The sequence below is a fragment of the Nycticebus coucang genome, chromosome 5, assembly GCF_027406575.1.
Source record: "Nycticebus coucang isolate mNycCou1 chromosome 5, mNycCou1.pri, whole genome shotgun sequence".
Taxonomy (NCBI): domain Eukaryota; kingdom Metazoa; phylum Chordata; class Mammalia; order Primates; family Lorisidae; genus Nycticebus; species Nycticebus coucang.
This window is the reverse complement of record NC_069784.1, coordinates 21,116,991-21,135,230: the sequence shown is the minus strand read 5'-3', so window position 1 is coordinate 21,135,230 and position 18,240 is coordinate 21,116,991. Positions and strand designations below refer to the sequence as shown.

Sequence of the window (18,240 nt, the reverse complement as noted above, 5' to 3'; positions counted from 1 at the left end):
GTCTTCTTGTTGTATTTTTCCCTTGACCAATATAAAGTGACCATCTTTGTCTTTTTTGACTTTAGTTGCTTTAAATCCACGTGTATCTGAAAACAAGAACGCAACTCCTCTTTTCTTCTGAATTCCATTTGCCTGAAAAATTGTCTTCCAACCCTTGACTCAGAGCTTTAATTTGTCTTTTGAAGCCAGGTGTGTTTCTTGCAGACAGCAAATGGATGGCTTGTGTTTTTTAATCCAGTCAACCAATCTATGTCTCTTCAGTGGGGAATTCAAGCCATTAACATTGAGATAATTGGTAAGTGTGGTAGTATTCTATTCATCTTATTTTGTAAGAGTCCATTGCTTAGTTTTATCTTTTGCATCAGTGTGGAGGTTAGGTTCTGTCCTTTAACTTCTGAGTTCTTACTTTGCTGCTGATCCATTGTGGTGGTCAGTGTGTAGAACAGGTTGAAGTATTTCCTGTAGATCTGGTGGTGAATTTCCTCAACGTTTGTATATCCATAAATGATTTGATTTCTCCATCAATTTTAAAGCTTAGCTTAGCAGGGTACAGAATTCTGGGCTGGAAATTGTTCTGTTTAAGTAGATTAAAAGTAGGTGACCATTGCCTTCTTGCTTGGAAAGTTTCATTAGAGAAGTCTGCAGTCACTCTGATGGATTTGCCCTGTAGGTCAATTGGCGCTTACTCCTGGCAGCTTGTAGAATCTTCTCTTAGGGCAGCACCTGTGGCTCAAAGGAGTAGGGCACCAGCCCCATATGCCGGAGGTGGCGGGTTCAAACCCGGCCCTAGTCAAAAACGCAAAAAAAAAAAAAAAAATAGAATCTTTTCTTTTGTCTTGACTTTGAACAGGTTTATCACAATGTGTCTTGGAGAAGCTCGGTTGTGGAGGTGACCTGGGGTCTGATATCCTTCTGAAAGCAGTGTGTCAGAATCTTTGGTGATATTTGGGAAATTTTCTTTTATAATATTCTCTAGTATGGCTTCCATTCCTCTGGGGCTTTCTTCTTCCCCTCCTGGGATTCCTATAACTCATATGTTGGAACGCTTCATAAAGTCCCATAATTCTGACAGTGAACGTTCTGCTTTCTCTCTCTTCTTTTCTGCCTCTTTTACTATCTGAGTTATCTCAAGAACTTTGTCCTCTACCTCTGAAATTCTTTCTTCTGCATGGTCTAACCTGTTGCTGATACTTTCCATTGCATCTTTAAGTTCCCTAATTGACTGCTTTAGGTCCTTCAGTTCCGCTATATCCTTTCTATATTCTTCATATTGTTCATCTCTTATTTGATTCTGTTTTTGGATTTCCTTTTGATTATTTTCCACTTTATTAGCAGTTTCCTTCATTGTTCTAAATTCCCTTTCTGTCATTCCTAACATTTCTTTATAGGTGGAATCCTCTGCAGTAGCTACCTCATGGTCCCTTGGAGGGATTGTTCTGGACTGATTCTTCATGTTGCCTGGAGTTTTCTTCTGATTCTTCCTCATGAGTGATTTCTTTTATCTGTTTCCTTGCCCTAATTTTCCTTTCACTTCCTCTTGCTCTTTAGGTTCCCGTGCCTGTGCACTAAGGTTTCGATGAGTCCTTTATGGTCCAGGACCAGAAGAATGAGAAGGTTGAGGAGCAAGAAGGGATCAAAGAAAGAAAGAAAGAACGTAAAGAAAATAGAGAAAGGAGAGGGGATGGGTAAAAGGGAATAATGACAGAAAGAAGAGAGGCACAGAAAGAGGGAGACAGAGCAATATAGGTGTACAGTGGGTACTTTGACACAATCTTAAAAAAAAAACCAACCTCTTGGCGTGCCCGGTTGGGTGGTTCCCTTGAGGTCAGCAGCTCTTTGCTAACCTCATCGGACACAGTACCCCACCTCCACCAAGTGGAGAGGGAAGACAAAAATGCTATAAATCAAACCAAAACAAGCAAACAGAAAACTTTATGGGATAAAATTGGGTGAAAAACCAAATAATAGGGGTAGAAACACTAGCAAAAATGAAATTCTAATTATTGAAAAAGGCAGCAATGGGAAATGGTATTTAAACTAGAAAAATGGAGAAAGAAAAGAAAAAATCTGTATGAAAAGGGTTGAAATTAAAAAACAAAACAACAACATCAAAATGAACAAAAAACAAAAAAGCCGTATATATATCTTGTTGAATATTGTCTGGGCAACAGGTGGTCTTCTGGGGTATGAGATGTTAATCAAAATGCTGATACGACTGGAGGCCTCCGCTGATTTCTCAAACCCCACAGGGGTAGACACCCTAAATCTCTCTTCAGCCCTCTTAAAAGGCACTTTAAACTTCTAAACTTGCTAAGCAGAAGCTTTCCCAGGAAAGTGCTTGTCGCTGGGATCACTGCTGAAGTGGCTATCCACTTACCCAGTGTGCCAAAACCAGTCTTACTCTGCCCCTGAGGGTTAAGGCTGTAAGATGGCTCAGTCCCCGCCTTTAGGCTGCTTAGTCACTAGGTTACTAGCTCCTTCCCGATCCTTGCTCTGTGACCCTGATGGCAGAGCTTGCCGGGGCAGTTCTCTCACAATGGCTCCCTGCGGCCCACAGCCAAACACTATTAGCTCCGTCTGGCTCAGCAGCTCAGTTGGGCCCTGGACAACGCCCAAAGTTCTCCACACTCCTGCTCAACCTCTCCCAAAGGCAGTTCACCTGAGTGCCAAGTCCAAAAACACCAAAACAGTTCACAGGTAAGGCCTTTCTGGTTTGCAGTCTCACTGCTACTGTACCTATAGCTGGCGGCAGGATTAGACCAAACACACGCAACCACTTGCCAGTTTTCCACTGTTTTGTCCTCCTCTTGGGGTCCAGAAGTCTCTCACTGACTTCCTGTATCCTCAAAGGAATGATTATAGGCAGATCCCACCAACCAGAGATGCTTGGAGTCTTATCTCCCCAGAATCATGGTGCACAGAAGCAGGGATGCTGTTACTCAGCCACCATCTTGCTCTCTATCCTCTATTGTTATTTATTTTTATTTTTTTTCTTTGAATCATAGAATATCAATACTCTTTCCCAGAGCTTGTTGCTATTTCAGTAGCGGACTTGCTTCCTTAGCTTCTATGACAGATTCTGGTGGAAAACTGCCTCAACAGTCACTCCCAACTCTCTTCTTCCCTCCCATCTTCTACAATACGCAGCTAGGAATAGTTAGGTATGTGACCTAGTTCTGACAAGAGACATAAGCAAATGAATGCTGGAGAATTCCAAGGAAAAAAAATTTTTTTCCCAATTACAAAAATAGGTATGTCAGGGACTGCCTCCACTACCCTTTCTTCCTGCCCCAAGTATAGACATATCACATTGAGCTACAACAGCACCTTGAGAGGATGAGGGAAAGGCCGAAAATTCTGAGATGGTGACTCAGACAATACTGAGCAGCTGAACCAGTATGAGCAGTCATCTATCTCCACATTTCTTGTTATCTGAGAAAAGTAAACCCATTTTGTTTAAGCCAACCTACTTCAATTTTTGTTGTTTGCAGCCAAGAACAATCAAAACTGATTCTCAAGGGTGGCACCTGTGGCTCAAAGGAGTAGGGCGCCAGCCCCATATGCCAGAAGTGGCGGGTTCAAACTCAGCCCCAGCCAAAAACTGCAAAAAAAAAAAAAAAAAAAAAAAAAACTGATTCTCAGCCTCCTAGAGTACAGCATATGTAAAAGAACATTATAAAAAGAAAAATTAATAATAGCTCTGTTCTTTAAATATTCTTTAATGTATAAATGTCAAATATCTTATGAAAACCTCATATAAGAGGGGTTCTAAATGTCTAAAAGGGATTAAAACTAAACTAAGAATCACCCTGAAACCAGTCCTGAGGAATGAAGCTACAAGAACCCATTAAGAAAACCTTGGATGGCCAGGCACAGCGGCTAACACCTGTAATACTAGCACTCTGGGAGGCCAAGGCAGGTGGATCGTCTGAGGTCATGAGTTCAAGACCAGCCTGAGCAAGAGTGAGCCCGTCTCTTAAAAAAAATCAAAAAATAGCCAGGCTTTGTAGCTGGCACCTGTAGTCTCAGCTACTTGGGAGGCTGAGGCAAGAGGATGGCTTGAGCCCCAGAATTTGAGGTTGCTGTGAGCTAGGATGCCACAGCACTCTACCAAGGGGGAGGGGAGGGGAGAGGAGGAAAGAAGGAAGGAAGGGGAGAGAGAAAACCTTGGTTGTTTATTGAGTGTCTGCCACCATTCCAGATCCTGAGGATACAGTGACAATTAAAAGACAAAACTCTCCTTCTCTTGAGGCTTACATTCTAGCAAAGGAAGCAGGTGATAAACCAAGGAAACAATTTTAGATAGTGATGAAATAATCAACAAAGCACACAGACCATCTATAAAATGGGAGAAAATATTTGCAAGCTATACTTCTAATAAAGGGCTAAAGAATCAACAAGATCTCAAGAAAATAAGAAGGAAAAAAACAATCCCATTAAAAAGTGGGCAAAAGACATGAAAAAAAGCTAGATAGACAAATGGCCAATAAACATATTAAAAAATGCTCAACATCACTAATCATCAAGGAAATGCAAATTAAAACCACAAAGAGATATCACCTTATCTCAGTTAGAATGGGTTTTATTAAAAAGCCCCCAAACAACAGATGTTTGTGTGGATCAGAGAGAAAGGAAGGCTTGTACACTGTTGGTACAGACTGCAAATTAGCACAACCTCTATGAAAAACAGCATGGACATTCCTCAAACAAGTAAAAGTACAATTTGATCCAGCAATCCCACTACTGGGGATTTATCCAAAAGGAAATCATTTTATCAAAGACACCTACACTGGAATTTTATGGCAGGACAATTCACAATTGCAAAGATGTGAAATCAAACCAAGTACCTGTCACTTTATGAGTTTAACAAAATGTGGTATAACCATGGAATAGTATTCAGCCATAAAAAAGGATTAATTAATGCCTTTTGCAACGATGTGAATGGAACTGGAGACCATTATCCTGTGGGAAGTTATCTAAAGCATGGAAAAACAACCACCACAAGTACTATTAAACTACAACTAATCAATAAGCACACATGTGCACAGAGGGAAGAAAAACTCTAGTAGAAATCAAACTCCACAGTGTCACACAGACAAGAATTTTTTTTTTCCACAACACTTACCAATGTTATAATGAAATGTGATTCAAAGACCTGCTGTGGTTTCTAATGATTGTACCATTGCCATTAACTTCAAATTTTCTCCAGAAGGAGCAAATAATTTGGGATGTCTTAGCAGAAGGGAAACCCATGAAGTATACAGAGCATGTTTCTTTTGTGCTACCTAGAGGCAGGTTTTAGGCCTTACATAATTTGGGTTGGTTTGGAAACCAGTATTGTCAGACACACACGGGTTAAGTTGGTCGTTCCTGAAGAGCAATTACCTTTTAATTGCCTTTAAGATTGCTAAGGTCAAGGATCATGCCTGTTTTGTTCCTAACTGTATACTTGGCTCCTAGCATTAGTGTATGGCACATGGTAAGCACCCAATATATGTTGCTTGAAGCATTATTTATAAGCATCCGGGCTTGTAAAAATTTAAGAGATACCATACAGTAAAATAAAATAGCTACACATATTTAATTCTTTATAAAATGAATACATACAAGAGAAAAAGAGCTGTAACACTCATTCACCCAACAAATTCATTTTGGGGACATATACTATGGGGCGTGCACTACGTCAGAAGCTGCAGACAGAAAAAAGAGTAAGATCCAGGCTATTCTGGGAAGCAGAGATCTGCAACATATAATGGAGACACGTCTACAGAATTTCTGTGCATGCTTTGATAAAGTACGCTGGGGTGGGGACTGAGGGGGTTGGCAGGATTGGGAAGTGACTAGAGAATAGAGGGAGAGAAAAGTCAAGAAAACCAAGGATGCTCCCTAGAACAGCAGAATCTAAGCTGCTTTTGTGTTTACTTAGTTTTGGGCAAATCCTAATACCTTTTAGCAGAGCATTTACAGTTCAAATTCCACTCCTAACTTCTAGACCAGTGGTCCTCAAACAGGAGTGATTTTGCCTGCCAGAAAACACTTGGCAATGTCTTGAAACATTTTTGATTGTCACATCTGGCTGTATGCTACTGTAATCTATTAGGTGGAGGCCAGGGATGTTGCTAAACATGCTACAAGGCTGTGGTCCCCAACCCCCAGGCTGCAGACCAGTCTGTTAGAAACCCGGGCACACAGACTTGCCTCCTGAGCTGCATCTCCTTTGTCACCCTATCCTTCCCCGACCACTACCACCCCCGACACTAGAAAAACTGCCTTCCATGAAACCAGTCTCTAGTGCCAAAAAGGTCCTGTCTGTGGCCTACCGGGAACTGGACCACACTGCAGGAGGTGAGTGCACATCTCTATTTATAGCTGCTCCCCATCTCAGGCATCAAGACCTTAGCTCCACCTCCTGTCCGTTTCCACCACTCACACCCCTTGCAGGTCTGTGGAAAAATTGTCTTCCATGAAACTGGTCCCTGACGCCAAAAACGCTGAGTGAGGACCCCTGCTACAAGGCACAGAACAGCCTCCCATAGCAAGGAATTATCCAGTCTAAAATGTTAATGGAGTGAGAGAATTAGAAAGTACTACACAAATAAAAACACAAATACATCATTTAGTCAAGGTTTCTCTAATGCAAATAATGTGATCACGGAAATCATTTAATTAGCTGCCTCAACTGTAAATCAATAAAGTACAATAAAACGATTTTTTTGTGATGACTATGAATAAAGCACTTAGGTCTATGATACATACAATTCAAATATTTATATTAATCAGTCATATTCATAACATTACATATGAAACCCAGGCTCTCAGGAAAACACTGCCTGATTAGAATTCCAAACTGAAGAATGTCATACTTAAATAGAAATTGTGGTGAGGTTTTTAGAGTTTTTGTATATATATAGCTTTCAGTTTGTAAGATGGAAAAGGCTTAGCCCATTCCTTTTGAGTTTAAAACTATATTACACAGTCATATGTTCGGCATCCTTTAGCTGGATATATTTGTTCCCTGTGGGAAGTTTATAACTTGTAAAAAGAGTTTTATGCAGAATACGAATTGGGAGTATTACATGACTGCCTCTTGAGGACCTTAAGCTGTGCAAACAATATCACTTTATCCGACGAAGTGGCTTTGGATTGGTCCATCTGTTCACCCTGGGGCTGTCTAGAACTATAGATCAGGGACATCACTGTCATACCCCAGCTGCTGCAGAAAGCTACTGGAAGAAAAAGAGATTTATGAGTATTTTGGTTATACTGAAGCAAGAATAGAGAAGCTATACCACAAGGAGCCTAGTGGCTCTAAATTGTAGGCATTATGCAAAAATAAAATGCAGAGCAGGGTGTCAAGGGAGTCCTCCAAGAGCAATAGGACATCTTTGTAAAATCTCTAAAGAATAAATTTAACAGTTATTAAAGAACACCACCCTGTTGTTGCCGGCACTGAACTTTATACACCAGAAAGGATACATGGGATTTTCAGGACAACATCTGTTATTTAACAGTGATAGTGACCTCAGCACTGACAAGCAATTCAAATCACAGTTGACTGGGGCCACACAGTTGACTGAGGCCACTTGGGGGTGGCCAAGTTTGGAGTTTCATCATTAGCAGATTACTAATATCCATGTCAGTTGAGGAATTTTCCAAAGGGAAAAAAACACCATGGAGAACAACTATGATTATTATATGAGAAATTCGTAAATTATTCCCCTTCATTTTGACCAAAAGGCCTGTACAAACCTTAAAGAGAAATGAGTAGATGCAACACAATCTTCATGTGTTGGAAAGACTAAAACTAGGTCAAAATGAATTTGGGAAAACACAGCCATGCTTCTATATTAACTTTATATAAGGATTTAACAAGCCAATACTTCTTTTTCTCTTTTATCTCTAATTAAAAATAAAAACAATATACCTTGGAGATTTTCCTAAGTCAGAACACACAGATTTTTAGGTAGCAGTAGGAAAACTAAAACTTAAATGTTGAGGACTAAGCACCTCAAAGAACTAAATGCATTCATTTAATCTATGTAACAATCTTGCAAGTAAGATACCATTATCTTCTTTTTATAAATGAGAAAACTGAGACTTTTTTCCTTAATCTAAATGTTGCTCCCAGTATACACAGAAGTAGAAAATACTATAGTTGGGGTAGGCCATGGGAAGCGCAAATAAGGAAGCTCTATTGAATCCCAATGCTAATAAGCTGTGTTACACTATTTTGTCACAGGAATTACATTTTTATTAGTGTCAGACACATGAATATTAAAATTAATCACTTAGAAGAGAAAGCATTAGTACTGAAAGTTGATCATGAGCTACCTGCAGTACTATACCCACATGTCCAATTTTTTACTTGGTAGCACCATTTGAGTAACCCACAAGCAATGCCAATTCAACATGCCCCCAAATTTATTATTTTCCTCACCTACCTGTTTCTCTTACCTCCAGAAATAGGATCAATATATTTACCTTGTTGCAAGGAAAAACAAATGGATCATAAGAAACTATTAGCAGTGCTATTATCTGGGTGACTGGATTCATGGAATTTTTATTCTTTATACTTCTCTGTATTTTCCAGATAACATTTACATCATAATACATCATCGTATCCTTATTGCTTAAAAACAAAAAACAAAAATCGATAGAGCAAAAATTAAGTCCCCACTATCTCAATACTTTAACTTCCTTCCTCAAATGTAAACACCATTTGTATATCTTTTCATACATTTTTCTAGGTAAATACATTTTAAAGCATTTTTGTACAAATATAATTTGAATATTATATATTTACACATACATAGTTTTTTTATAAGTGAAAATCTAATATATATTGTATGTTATATTGTAACTTGCTTTTTCCCCCCTTAACAATATATCTTGGAGATTTTTCTAAGTCAGAACATACAGATCGCCATCATTCCTTCTAAGGGCTATACACTCAGTTATGATGCCTGTACCATAATTTAATTATTCCCTTTATTGATAAATATTAGATTGTTTCCAATTTCTCATTATTCCAAATAATGCTGCAAAGATGATTCTTATAGATATACCCTGTTCCAGCAATTCTTAAGACTAAATTTTTTCCCCAACGTTTTCTTCATTTCTTGTGCTTGGATGCACTTTACAACTGATGGCGTATCACCACCACCAACAGCCCGGTGGTATTTTTGTGTAAAAAACATTTTTTTTTTTCATTTTGACATTTTCCTGTAAGAGTTAAAAAGCATTAGCCTCAATACATTTTAGATGAAATAGGTATCTTTTCATTTATGTGCATGTCAGACACTTGGGATTTTAGCCAAATTACTTAGCTATTTATACGTGATATTGCTGAGATAAAGGGTGTGTGCATTTTGAATTTGCTGGGTATTTCCAACTTGCCCACTATATCAGGTGAAACAATTTATGCACTGCTTTCCTCAACAGTGGGTTATTATAAATTTTTGAATAATTTACCAATGTAATAGTTGACAAATTAGAACTCTCTGTTGACTTAATTTACTCTTTTGTATATGGGTCATTATGAAAGTTTTGAGGTATATACAAAAATCAAGAAATGTAAAATCCGCATAAAATCTGTATGGATGGAAATGAATGAAGCCCTCCCAGAGACACTATTCAGTTGAGCAAGTTGAAACTTGCACAAGTGAATTAGAAAAGACACCACCCGCTGTTTCTTAGAAATGAAATGAACAGGCTCAGCGCCAGTGGCTCAAACGGCCAAGGCGCCAGCCACATACACCTGAGCTGGCTGGTGGGTTGGAATCCAGCCTGGGCCCGCCAAACAATAATGATGGCTGCAACCAAAAAATAGCCAGGTGTTGTGGCGGGTGCCTGTAGTCCCAGCTACTTGGGAGTCGGGGGCAGGAGAATCGCTTGAGCCCAGGAGTTGGAGGTTGCTGTGAGCTGTAATGCCATAGCACTCTACCCAGGGTGACAGCTTGAGGCTCTGTCTCAAAAAAAAAAAAAAAAATGAAATTAACAGACTATACCCAGTCTATCTCAGCTAGCTGGGAGTGGCGGTTCACACATATAATCCTAGTACTCTGGGAAGCTAAAGTGGGAGAATTGTTTGAGCGCAGAAGTTTATGACCAGCACAGGGCAGACCCCATCTCTACTAAAAATAGAAACTTAGCCAGGGCATGATAACAGATGCCCACAGTCTCAGCTACTCAGGAGGCTAAGGCAGGAGGATTGCTTGAACCCAGGAGTTTGAGGATGCTGTGAGCTAACCTGATGCCACAGCACTCTAGCCTGGGGCAACACTGTCCCCCAAAAAACAATCTGTCTCAAAACTTTTGTAATGACCTATATCTATAGTCTTATCTTTATTGCAAATATTTTCTCCTCTTCTATTACTCTTCTTTCAATTTTGTTTATGGTGTCTTTCACCCTGTAGCTTTTTTTTCACGTGTACCAAATTTGTCATTCCTTACGGTTCTGAAGTTGGTATCTTGCTTGGAAAGCCCTTCAACTAAGGAAGGAAAAATCAGTTAAAAAAAAAAAACTGGGAAAGGACAGCCAACAGATTCTTTTGTCTGCTTGTCTTCTAAGAATGAATAAAAAGCCCCTTGTGGTAATCACAAAACACCTGGAGCAGTGTCACATTTCAGTGGCATATATGCTCTGCTTTTTACACTTTTTTGAGTCTCACTTTACTTGGCAAACAGCAAGCTGTTTCATGGCTGTAACTTGGAGTAATTCTGTGGACCACCAACGCTGAGACAGAAGTGAGAATGACTTACCTAGTTCATTAAAAATCTGGCTTACCATACAACTGATGCCCTATCTCACAGCTGCCTCTAAAACTGGAGTAATTCCTTAATTCTCATCTGTATGGCTGTCAGTTACTTGGCTCTTTTGGTTTCATCAGGAGCTAATTCCTTACTTTTCATCTTTCGAAAATACCTCCCAACACCCTTGTTGTCTTTCTAGTGTGTTTATAAATGTATCTTTATTACTGTAATTTTTTATTATATTTCTTCTGTAATTTTAATAGAACTTTAGAAAATAACAACTTAAACCCAGTATGGCATTTTGATCTGCAATTCTCCCAAATTCATACTTTACACTCATTTAATAACCTATCTACTTAAGAGTTGCCTTCCACACTCCATGCTGTCTCATACTTCCCTGTCGTAAAGGAAGGCAATTTGTCACCATCAAGACCTATAATACTTAAAAAAAATTTTAAAACAAAACCCAAGAAAATTAGGGAAAGAGAAAAGGAAAAGTGAGAAGAGACTAAACTATCATGGCTGTTTCTCAGGAGGCCTCAAACAGCGACAGGGCCTACTTAATTTACCATTGCCAAGAATCTGTCCTCTAGCCTTATAGATTCTCTGGTTTTGTTTGCATGCCAAATAGAGGCCCAACTCTCAGGGCAGACACTCTATCAAATAAAGCCAAATTGTTAACACAAAATATTAACTGTTAACTGTTGCGTGAACTAGAACATTTCTGCCTGAACAACTACTCCATTTTCTGTCCATCAATAGATGTCAGACTGTAATCAAAAGTTTGCTTGTAATCAATGCCATTGAGACAGTCCCCGGGTTACAAACAAGATAGGTTCTGTAGATTTGTTCTTAACAGATACATTTACCTATTACCTGTAATGGCCTCTGTTCATAAGTAAGAGTTGTATGTTGACTTCGATGTTTGTAGTTTGGAGACTGCCTATACACTAAAAATGGTTAGAATGATAAATTTTATGCTGTGTATGGTTTACCACAGTAAAAAAAATAAAAAAGTTTGCTTATATTCAAAATAAGGACAATCTGATAGACCAATAAAATGTTAAATAATATAATATGTCTAAGATAATCTGACAGTCTTTATTTCTATGATAAGAACAACCTTGCCAAGAAAAATAGAATTCTTGGCTGGGAGTAGTGGCTCACACCTGTAATCCTAGCACTCTGAGAGACCAAGGCAGGAAAATTTCTCAAGGTCAGGAGTTCAAGACCAGCCTGAGCAAGAGCAAGACCCTCATCTCTACTAAAATAGAAAAATTAGCCAGGCATGGTGATGCATGCCTGTAGTAGTCCCAGCTACTTGGGAGGCTGAGGCAGGAAGATCACTTGAGCCCAGGAGTTTGATGTTGCTGTGAGCTAAGCTGACACCTCAGCCAGAGACTCTGTCTCACCAAAAAAGAAAAAAAAAAAAGAAAAGAAAAACATAACTCTTAAATAAATTTCAACATATGCTATCAACATTTGCCTTTGTTAAGTTCTTTTTTTTTTTGCAGTGTTTGGCCGGGGCTGGGTTTGAACCCACCACCTCTGGCATATGGGGACACTGCCCTACTCCTTTAAGCCACAGGCGCTGTCCTATAAGTTCTTTTTTGGGGGGTCTATGTATACAAGACAGAGCTTGGTACATAAAAAATCTACTATACCTACTAAAATCACAATGTAATTTTAACTATTAAATTTTTTTTTTTTAAACGTTCAATTTTCTGGCTCCTAAAGGTCGGTTAGAGATTCCAAATGCTTTAATAAAATATTATGGAGAATCCCTCAAAACTATGTCTATCTAGGCTCAGCGACTATAGCTCAGTGGCTGGGACACCAGCCACATACACTGGAGCTGGCAGGTTCAAACCCAGCCCGGGCCTGCCAAACAACGACGACAACTACAAGCAAAAAACAGCAGGTGCTGTGGCGGGCACCTGTAGTCCCAGCTACTTGGGAGGCTGAGGCAAGAGAATCGCTTAAGCCCAAGAGTTTGAGGTTGCTGTGAGCTGGGGGCGACAGTGAGACTTTGTCTCAAAGGAAAAAAAAAACCTATGTCTATCTACAAAAGGACAGAAACTCCTATTTTGATATAAAAGAGTAGTTGTAAGGCACCAGAAATTTGTTTGAGGGCCCTATCAATATTCCCAAAGTGCAATCACTGACCACCACCTTCAAAATCACCTGGGATACTTGTTAAAAAAATACATCTCGGGTGGCGCCTGTGGCTCAGTCGGTAAGGCGCCGGCCCCATATACCGAGGGTGGCAGGTTCAAACCCAGCCCCGGCCAAACTGCAACAAAAAAATAGCTGGGCGTTGTGGCAGGCGCCTGTAGTCCCAGCTACTTGGGAGGCTGAGTCAAGAGAATCGCTTAAGGCCAGGAGTTGGAGGTTACTGTGAGCTGTGTGAGGCCACAGCACTCTACCGAGGGCCATAAAGTGAGACCCTGTCTCTATAAAAAAAAAAAAAAAATACATCTCCCAGCTGGGTGTGGTGGGAGGCTGAGGTAGGAGCCTAAGACTTCGCGTCTAGCCTAAGCAACACAACACAGCAAGATCCCATCTCCAAAGAAAATTAAAAAATATATATCAAAAGAATATGCTCTAGTAAATCTAGGGTAGTGCCCCCAAATCTTCACTTTCACAATTTAAGAACTACTGCCCTTTTCTAACAATTAAAATAACCTGAAGAACGAAGATTCCGCCAAGGAAAGCTGGTAGGTATAGGCTACAGAAAAATGCAAAGATCTTTCTAAAAAAGAGCTTCATCAAAAAAGTAACAGAAGGCCATTGTGGCTAGTGAGAAAAATGGCATGATATAAAGTTGAAAAGGTAGGCCAGTCTGATTGCCATGATAAGGAGTTTGGATTGTACAAGTATAAAAGAAAGCAGGAGACTAACTTTATCTGAATTGCATTTTTTGTTGTTGTTGTTGTTTTTGAGACAAAGCCTCAAGCTGTTGCCCTTGGTAGAGTGCTGTGACATCACAGCTCACAGCAACCTCCAACTCCTGGGCTCAAGCGATTTTCCTGCCTCCACCTCCCGAGCAGCTGGGACTACAGGCGCCCGACACAACGCCCAGCTATTTTTTGGTTGCAGCAGTCATTGTTGTTTGGCGGGCCCTGGCTGGATTCAAACCAGCCAGCTCAGGTGTATGTGGCTGGTGCCATAGCTGCTTGAGCCACAGGTGCCGAGCCCTGAATTGCATTTTTAAAAGCTTACAGTTCTGTGTAGTGAACTGAGTCTAGCAAGGTAAAGGTAGAAGCAAGATTAGTGGGTAATTTCAATAGTCCAGGGAAGAGATGATCATGACCGGTAGAAGCAGAGGTGGAAGAATGGGCAAATAAATTTTGGAAGTAGAACAGATAAGACTTTCTGATAGACTGGAGGTAGGAAATGATAAAAAATAGACATCTATCTTAAACAACTGTATAGGTTGTAAATAAACATCTTTGGTTATTTAGAACTATGTATCTCACTTCTTAATATCTTATTTTTTAATTAATAAGGAAAACAAGTAATACTTAGAAAATAGAAGTTGAAAGGTTATAAAAGATCTTATATAAATCCTCATTACAAAAGCAATGGAAATATAAACATTAGGGATCACAAAAATTAATCCACCTATAAATTAAACTGCCCATCTATAAATCATGCAATAGGAAATACAGAAATTTGAATTTCTGAATTAAGCCCAATAAAAAAATACTTTATTAATACTTTGCAATGAACTAGTCTGTATAAAGTCTCGTGCTTTCCACAAAAAATACTAGTTAAATGCACTCTCATTCTAAAACCTTTACCTAGAAACCTAGAGGTTGTTACACAAGGTTCTTGTTATATAAGATTCTTCTTTTTTTTTTTTTTTGTCTTACTCTGTCACCCAGGCTAAAGTGCAGTGGGGTCACCACCACTCACAGCAACCTCAAACTCCGGGGCTCAAACAATCCTCCTGCTTCAGCCTCCCAAGTAGTTGAGATTATAGGAAACCAGCACCCCACCTGGCTAATTTTTCTATTCTTAGTAGAGATGGGGGTCTTACTTTTGCTCAGGCTGGTCTTAAAAACTCCTGATCTCAAGCAATCCTCCCACCTTGGCTTCCCAGAGAGCTAGGTTTATAGGAGTGAGCCACCAAACCTGGCCAGGATTCTTCCTAAAAGTTTTGCATCTCAATCACATTACCAGATACATTCATTTTTTTAAATCACCCTACTTAGTATCTTAAGAACAAAATATTGAAGCCTACAAAGTAAATATAGACTCTTACACAAAATTCTAATTTCTCTAGTCTTCAATTAACTTTCTCTTATTTGGTTTCAAATCCCTGCAATTAGATGTAAACGTCTATTAGATATTCCTAGCTTAAAGGTAAACAAACCTATCTCCCCTCAAAAAAAAAAAAACCAAATTGGTCCAGAAAATCTAATTTTAAAAGTCCCGTTCTATGTAAAAAGTATCTGTGAAATTCTACATAATCATCCACTTAATACTTTCAAATTTAATATGCCCAAATATTCATCCATTCAATGCCTCAAAATTTTTAGAAGCTACTTTCATTGAAATAAAGCACCTGTCTCAAAAGAGGCCAAAGATTCAAAGAAATAGAGCACTACTTTTCAGTAACCTAATCATTTGAAAATACATTGTTAATGAGATCTTCAAGTATACAAGCCATAAAAAGTAAAAAAGAAAAAGAAGAGAAATATTTGGAAAAGAAATAATTATTCTGAATAAAGATAATTTGCTTCTTGCTTCTTCAGCCAAAAACAAACATGACAAAAGAACTTACGCAACTACGGAAAACTTATTTGTATTCAAGTGTATTTTCAGGAAGATTTCAAGATCTGACATAGGAATAGAGAAAAGGAACAAACTAAAACAAGTATAAACAAGGCCAGTTACAAGCTGACCTCTATTTGAAATGTGTTAAAAAAAATATTTTAGTCATACATTTTAAAAATATGATGATTGAGAAAAAATTTTTAATTCAAGTCTTCTCAATCATCTTGAAATACTTGTGACCTGAACTCATATGTTAAGGCAAATCTTGATTTTCAATTATTCATTTAATTGATGAACTGCTTCATTTAAATTGCTAATTCAGGGTGAAAGATTTTATAAAAAACATTTTATTGCTACAAAGGGAAACATGGTCACAAAAAGCCTGTAAGTGGATCTTCAACGCACATTACTATTCAACATCCAAGGCTATAAAAAAATACACAGAGCACAAAATACTTGCCCAATTTACCTCTTCTAGGGTAAGTATTCAAAAAATTAATGCACACTTGAATATTCACTCCCAAGAGCAGCATTTAAGTTCAAATGATTAGAACAGATTACTAACAATATACAGTAATTATCTTTAACACCAATAAAGTAATAAAAATCAAGCTTAAAAATTATACAAACAATTGATCAGATCTAGTTTGGTAACTATAAAAACTAAACTAAAATAGTCTAGTCTTACCTTCATTTTATTAAACAAATGCCAAACATTTAGAAATTATATAAAACACAATTTTAACATGTGGAATGCATGCAAGACGGGTGTTAACTCTTATTTTTAAGCTATTAAAATTCTTACCCTTTTCCACATTAGCACAGAAATTTAAAGCTCCTTGTAAATCTAATACCTTATATTTAATTTTCTTCAGGCTGCTCAATGGGGAAATCAGAAGGTTCTTCCCTTGCTTCTTCTTCCTCTACTGCCCCCGCTTCTTCCACTTCTCCCTCTGCCCCTGCGTCCCCACCTCCTTCTGTGTCCCCCTCGCCCTCTACTCCTCCAGTTTCTCCCACATCCTCTGCTTCCTCTGCTTCCTCCGCTTCCTCTGCTTCCTCCGCTTCCTCTGCTTCCTCTGCTTCCTCCACTTCTCCTCCCTTTGATTCTTCTTCTTCCTCTTCATCCTCCTCTTCTTCAATAGGCTCATCGATCTTTTCTTCATCCTCCTCATCTCCTTCTATTTGCTGATCCTGAGAATGATCTTCAATTTCAAAAGGATTCTCACCCTAAAAACATGTGAAATGCCTTTTAAACCGCCACATTCATTTTTACATCAGTGAAATTTTTATGTGGTATATCATGAAGAATAAATACTATTTAAAGGTTTTAACTTATGACCAGGCCATTATTTATTGAATACCTCCTTCTAACCAATATGGGTACATAATTCACTGAAGCCATTACTTTACATTCCATAAACTGAAATACTTAAAGGTCATATTTTCTTCTTAACTGAATTTCTAAAATCATATATTTATGTGTATGTGTGTAAATATATAACAAATAAGTGGGGGGGGGGGGCTCGGCGCCTGTAGCTCAGCGGCTAGGGTGCCAGCCACATACAATGAAGCTGGCCGGTTGGAATCCAGCCTGGGCCTGCCAAACAATAATGGCAACTACAACCAAAAAATAGCCAGGCTATGTGGCAGGGACCTGTAGTCCCAGCTACTCGGGAGGCTGAGGCAAGAGAATCGCTTAAGCCCAGGAGTTGGAGGTTGCTGTGAGCTGTGTGAGGCCACGGCACTCTACCGAGGGGAAAATACTGAGACTCTGTCTCCAAAAAAAAAGAGTGTGTGTGTGTGTGTGTGTGTGTGTGTGTGTGTGTGTGTGTGTAAAACAAATAAGTGGTTTATGGTAGAAAGAAAATAGATGATGCAAAGATTTACATTGTACTTAATTATACCAGTATTTAGTGTACAACTGTACAACTGTTACAGGATCTCTTTAAAACTCAAATGAAAATCAAGTATCTTCTTTTATCTACTACATAACATACTTTACTTATACTTCAAGAAAGACAAATCTTTAATTGGGTAAACACTTGCAGATACAATTTTATTTTAATATTTTATTTAAATACTTGAATTATGTATCTGTGTCAAATCTCAATATAAATTAGACCAAATGAGAAAGCTATAATAACCTGGTAAGAAATGAAGTGGCAGTAAAGGATATTAAACAGGCAAGTATTAGGAGTGGTTCTACTTTTAAGATGAGCCAGGCAGGAATGTGCAGGAAGAGGCAGAGTAGTAAGAAAAGAAATACTAGGGATTATTCTAATAGCCCAGAACAGGAAAATGTAAAAGTTGCAGTGACAGTATGAACAGAATAGGTAATTAGAATCCCAATTCCAATGGAAAGGAAACAGGAAAGAAGTAGGTAGGTTAGGTGACCCCATTAGAATTTCAGATATCTAACCATCTAATAGGTGGCTATAAATATGCAACTCAAGAGAAAAATTCAAAGTAAGACATTTACATTTGTGAATTGCTTGCACAGAGTGCACAGTAAGCAGGACAGCTCTGGGGTGGCACTAGAGGAGTTAAATATTAAAGGGGGCGGGAATAAAACTATGAAAATACCTACACTGTATGTACATGGGGGCAGAAGTTAGAAGAGAAGGAATACTTGGTGCAAGAAGAAACCCAAGAGTGCAAAATATTATCTGGGGGCGGCGCCTGTGGCTCAAAATATTATCTGGTAAA

General features: G+C 38.7%; 1 protein-coding gene across 4 annotated transcripts in view; it reads right to left on the bottom strand.

Moving 5' to 3' along the window:
- Window positions 1–8,755: 8,755 nt before the first annotated feature.
- Window positions 8,756–18,240, bottom strand: part of ZNF326 (zinc finger protein 326) — a 54,269-nt gene continuing 44,784 nt past the window's right edge. For all 4 annotated transcript variants that reach the window (XM_053591404.1, XM_053591406.1, XM_053591405.1 and 1 more), the window contains one exon: window positions 8,756–16,761. In XM_053591404.1, coding sequence (XP_053447379.1) covers window positions 16,396–16,761 — 366 coding nt within the window. In that variant the 3' untranslated portion in view covers window positions 8,756–16,395. The remainder of the gene's footprint in view (window positions 16,762–18,240) is intronic.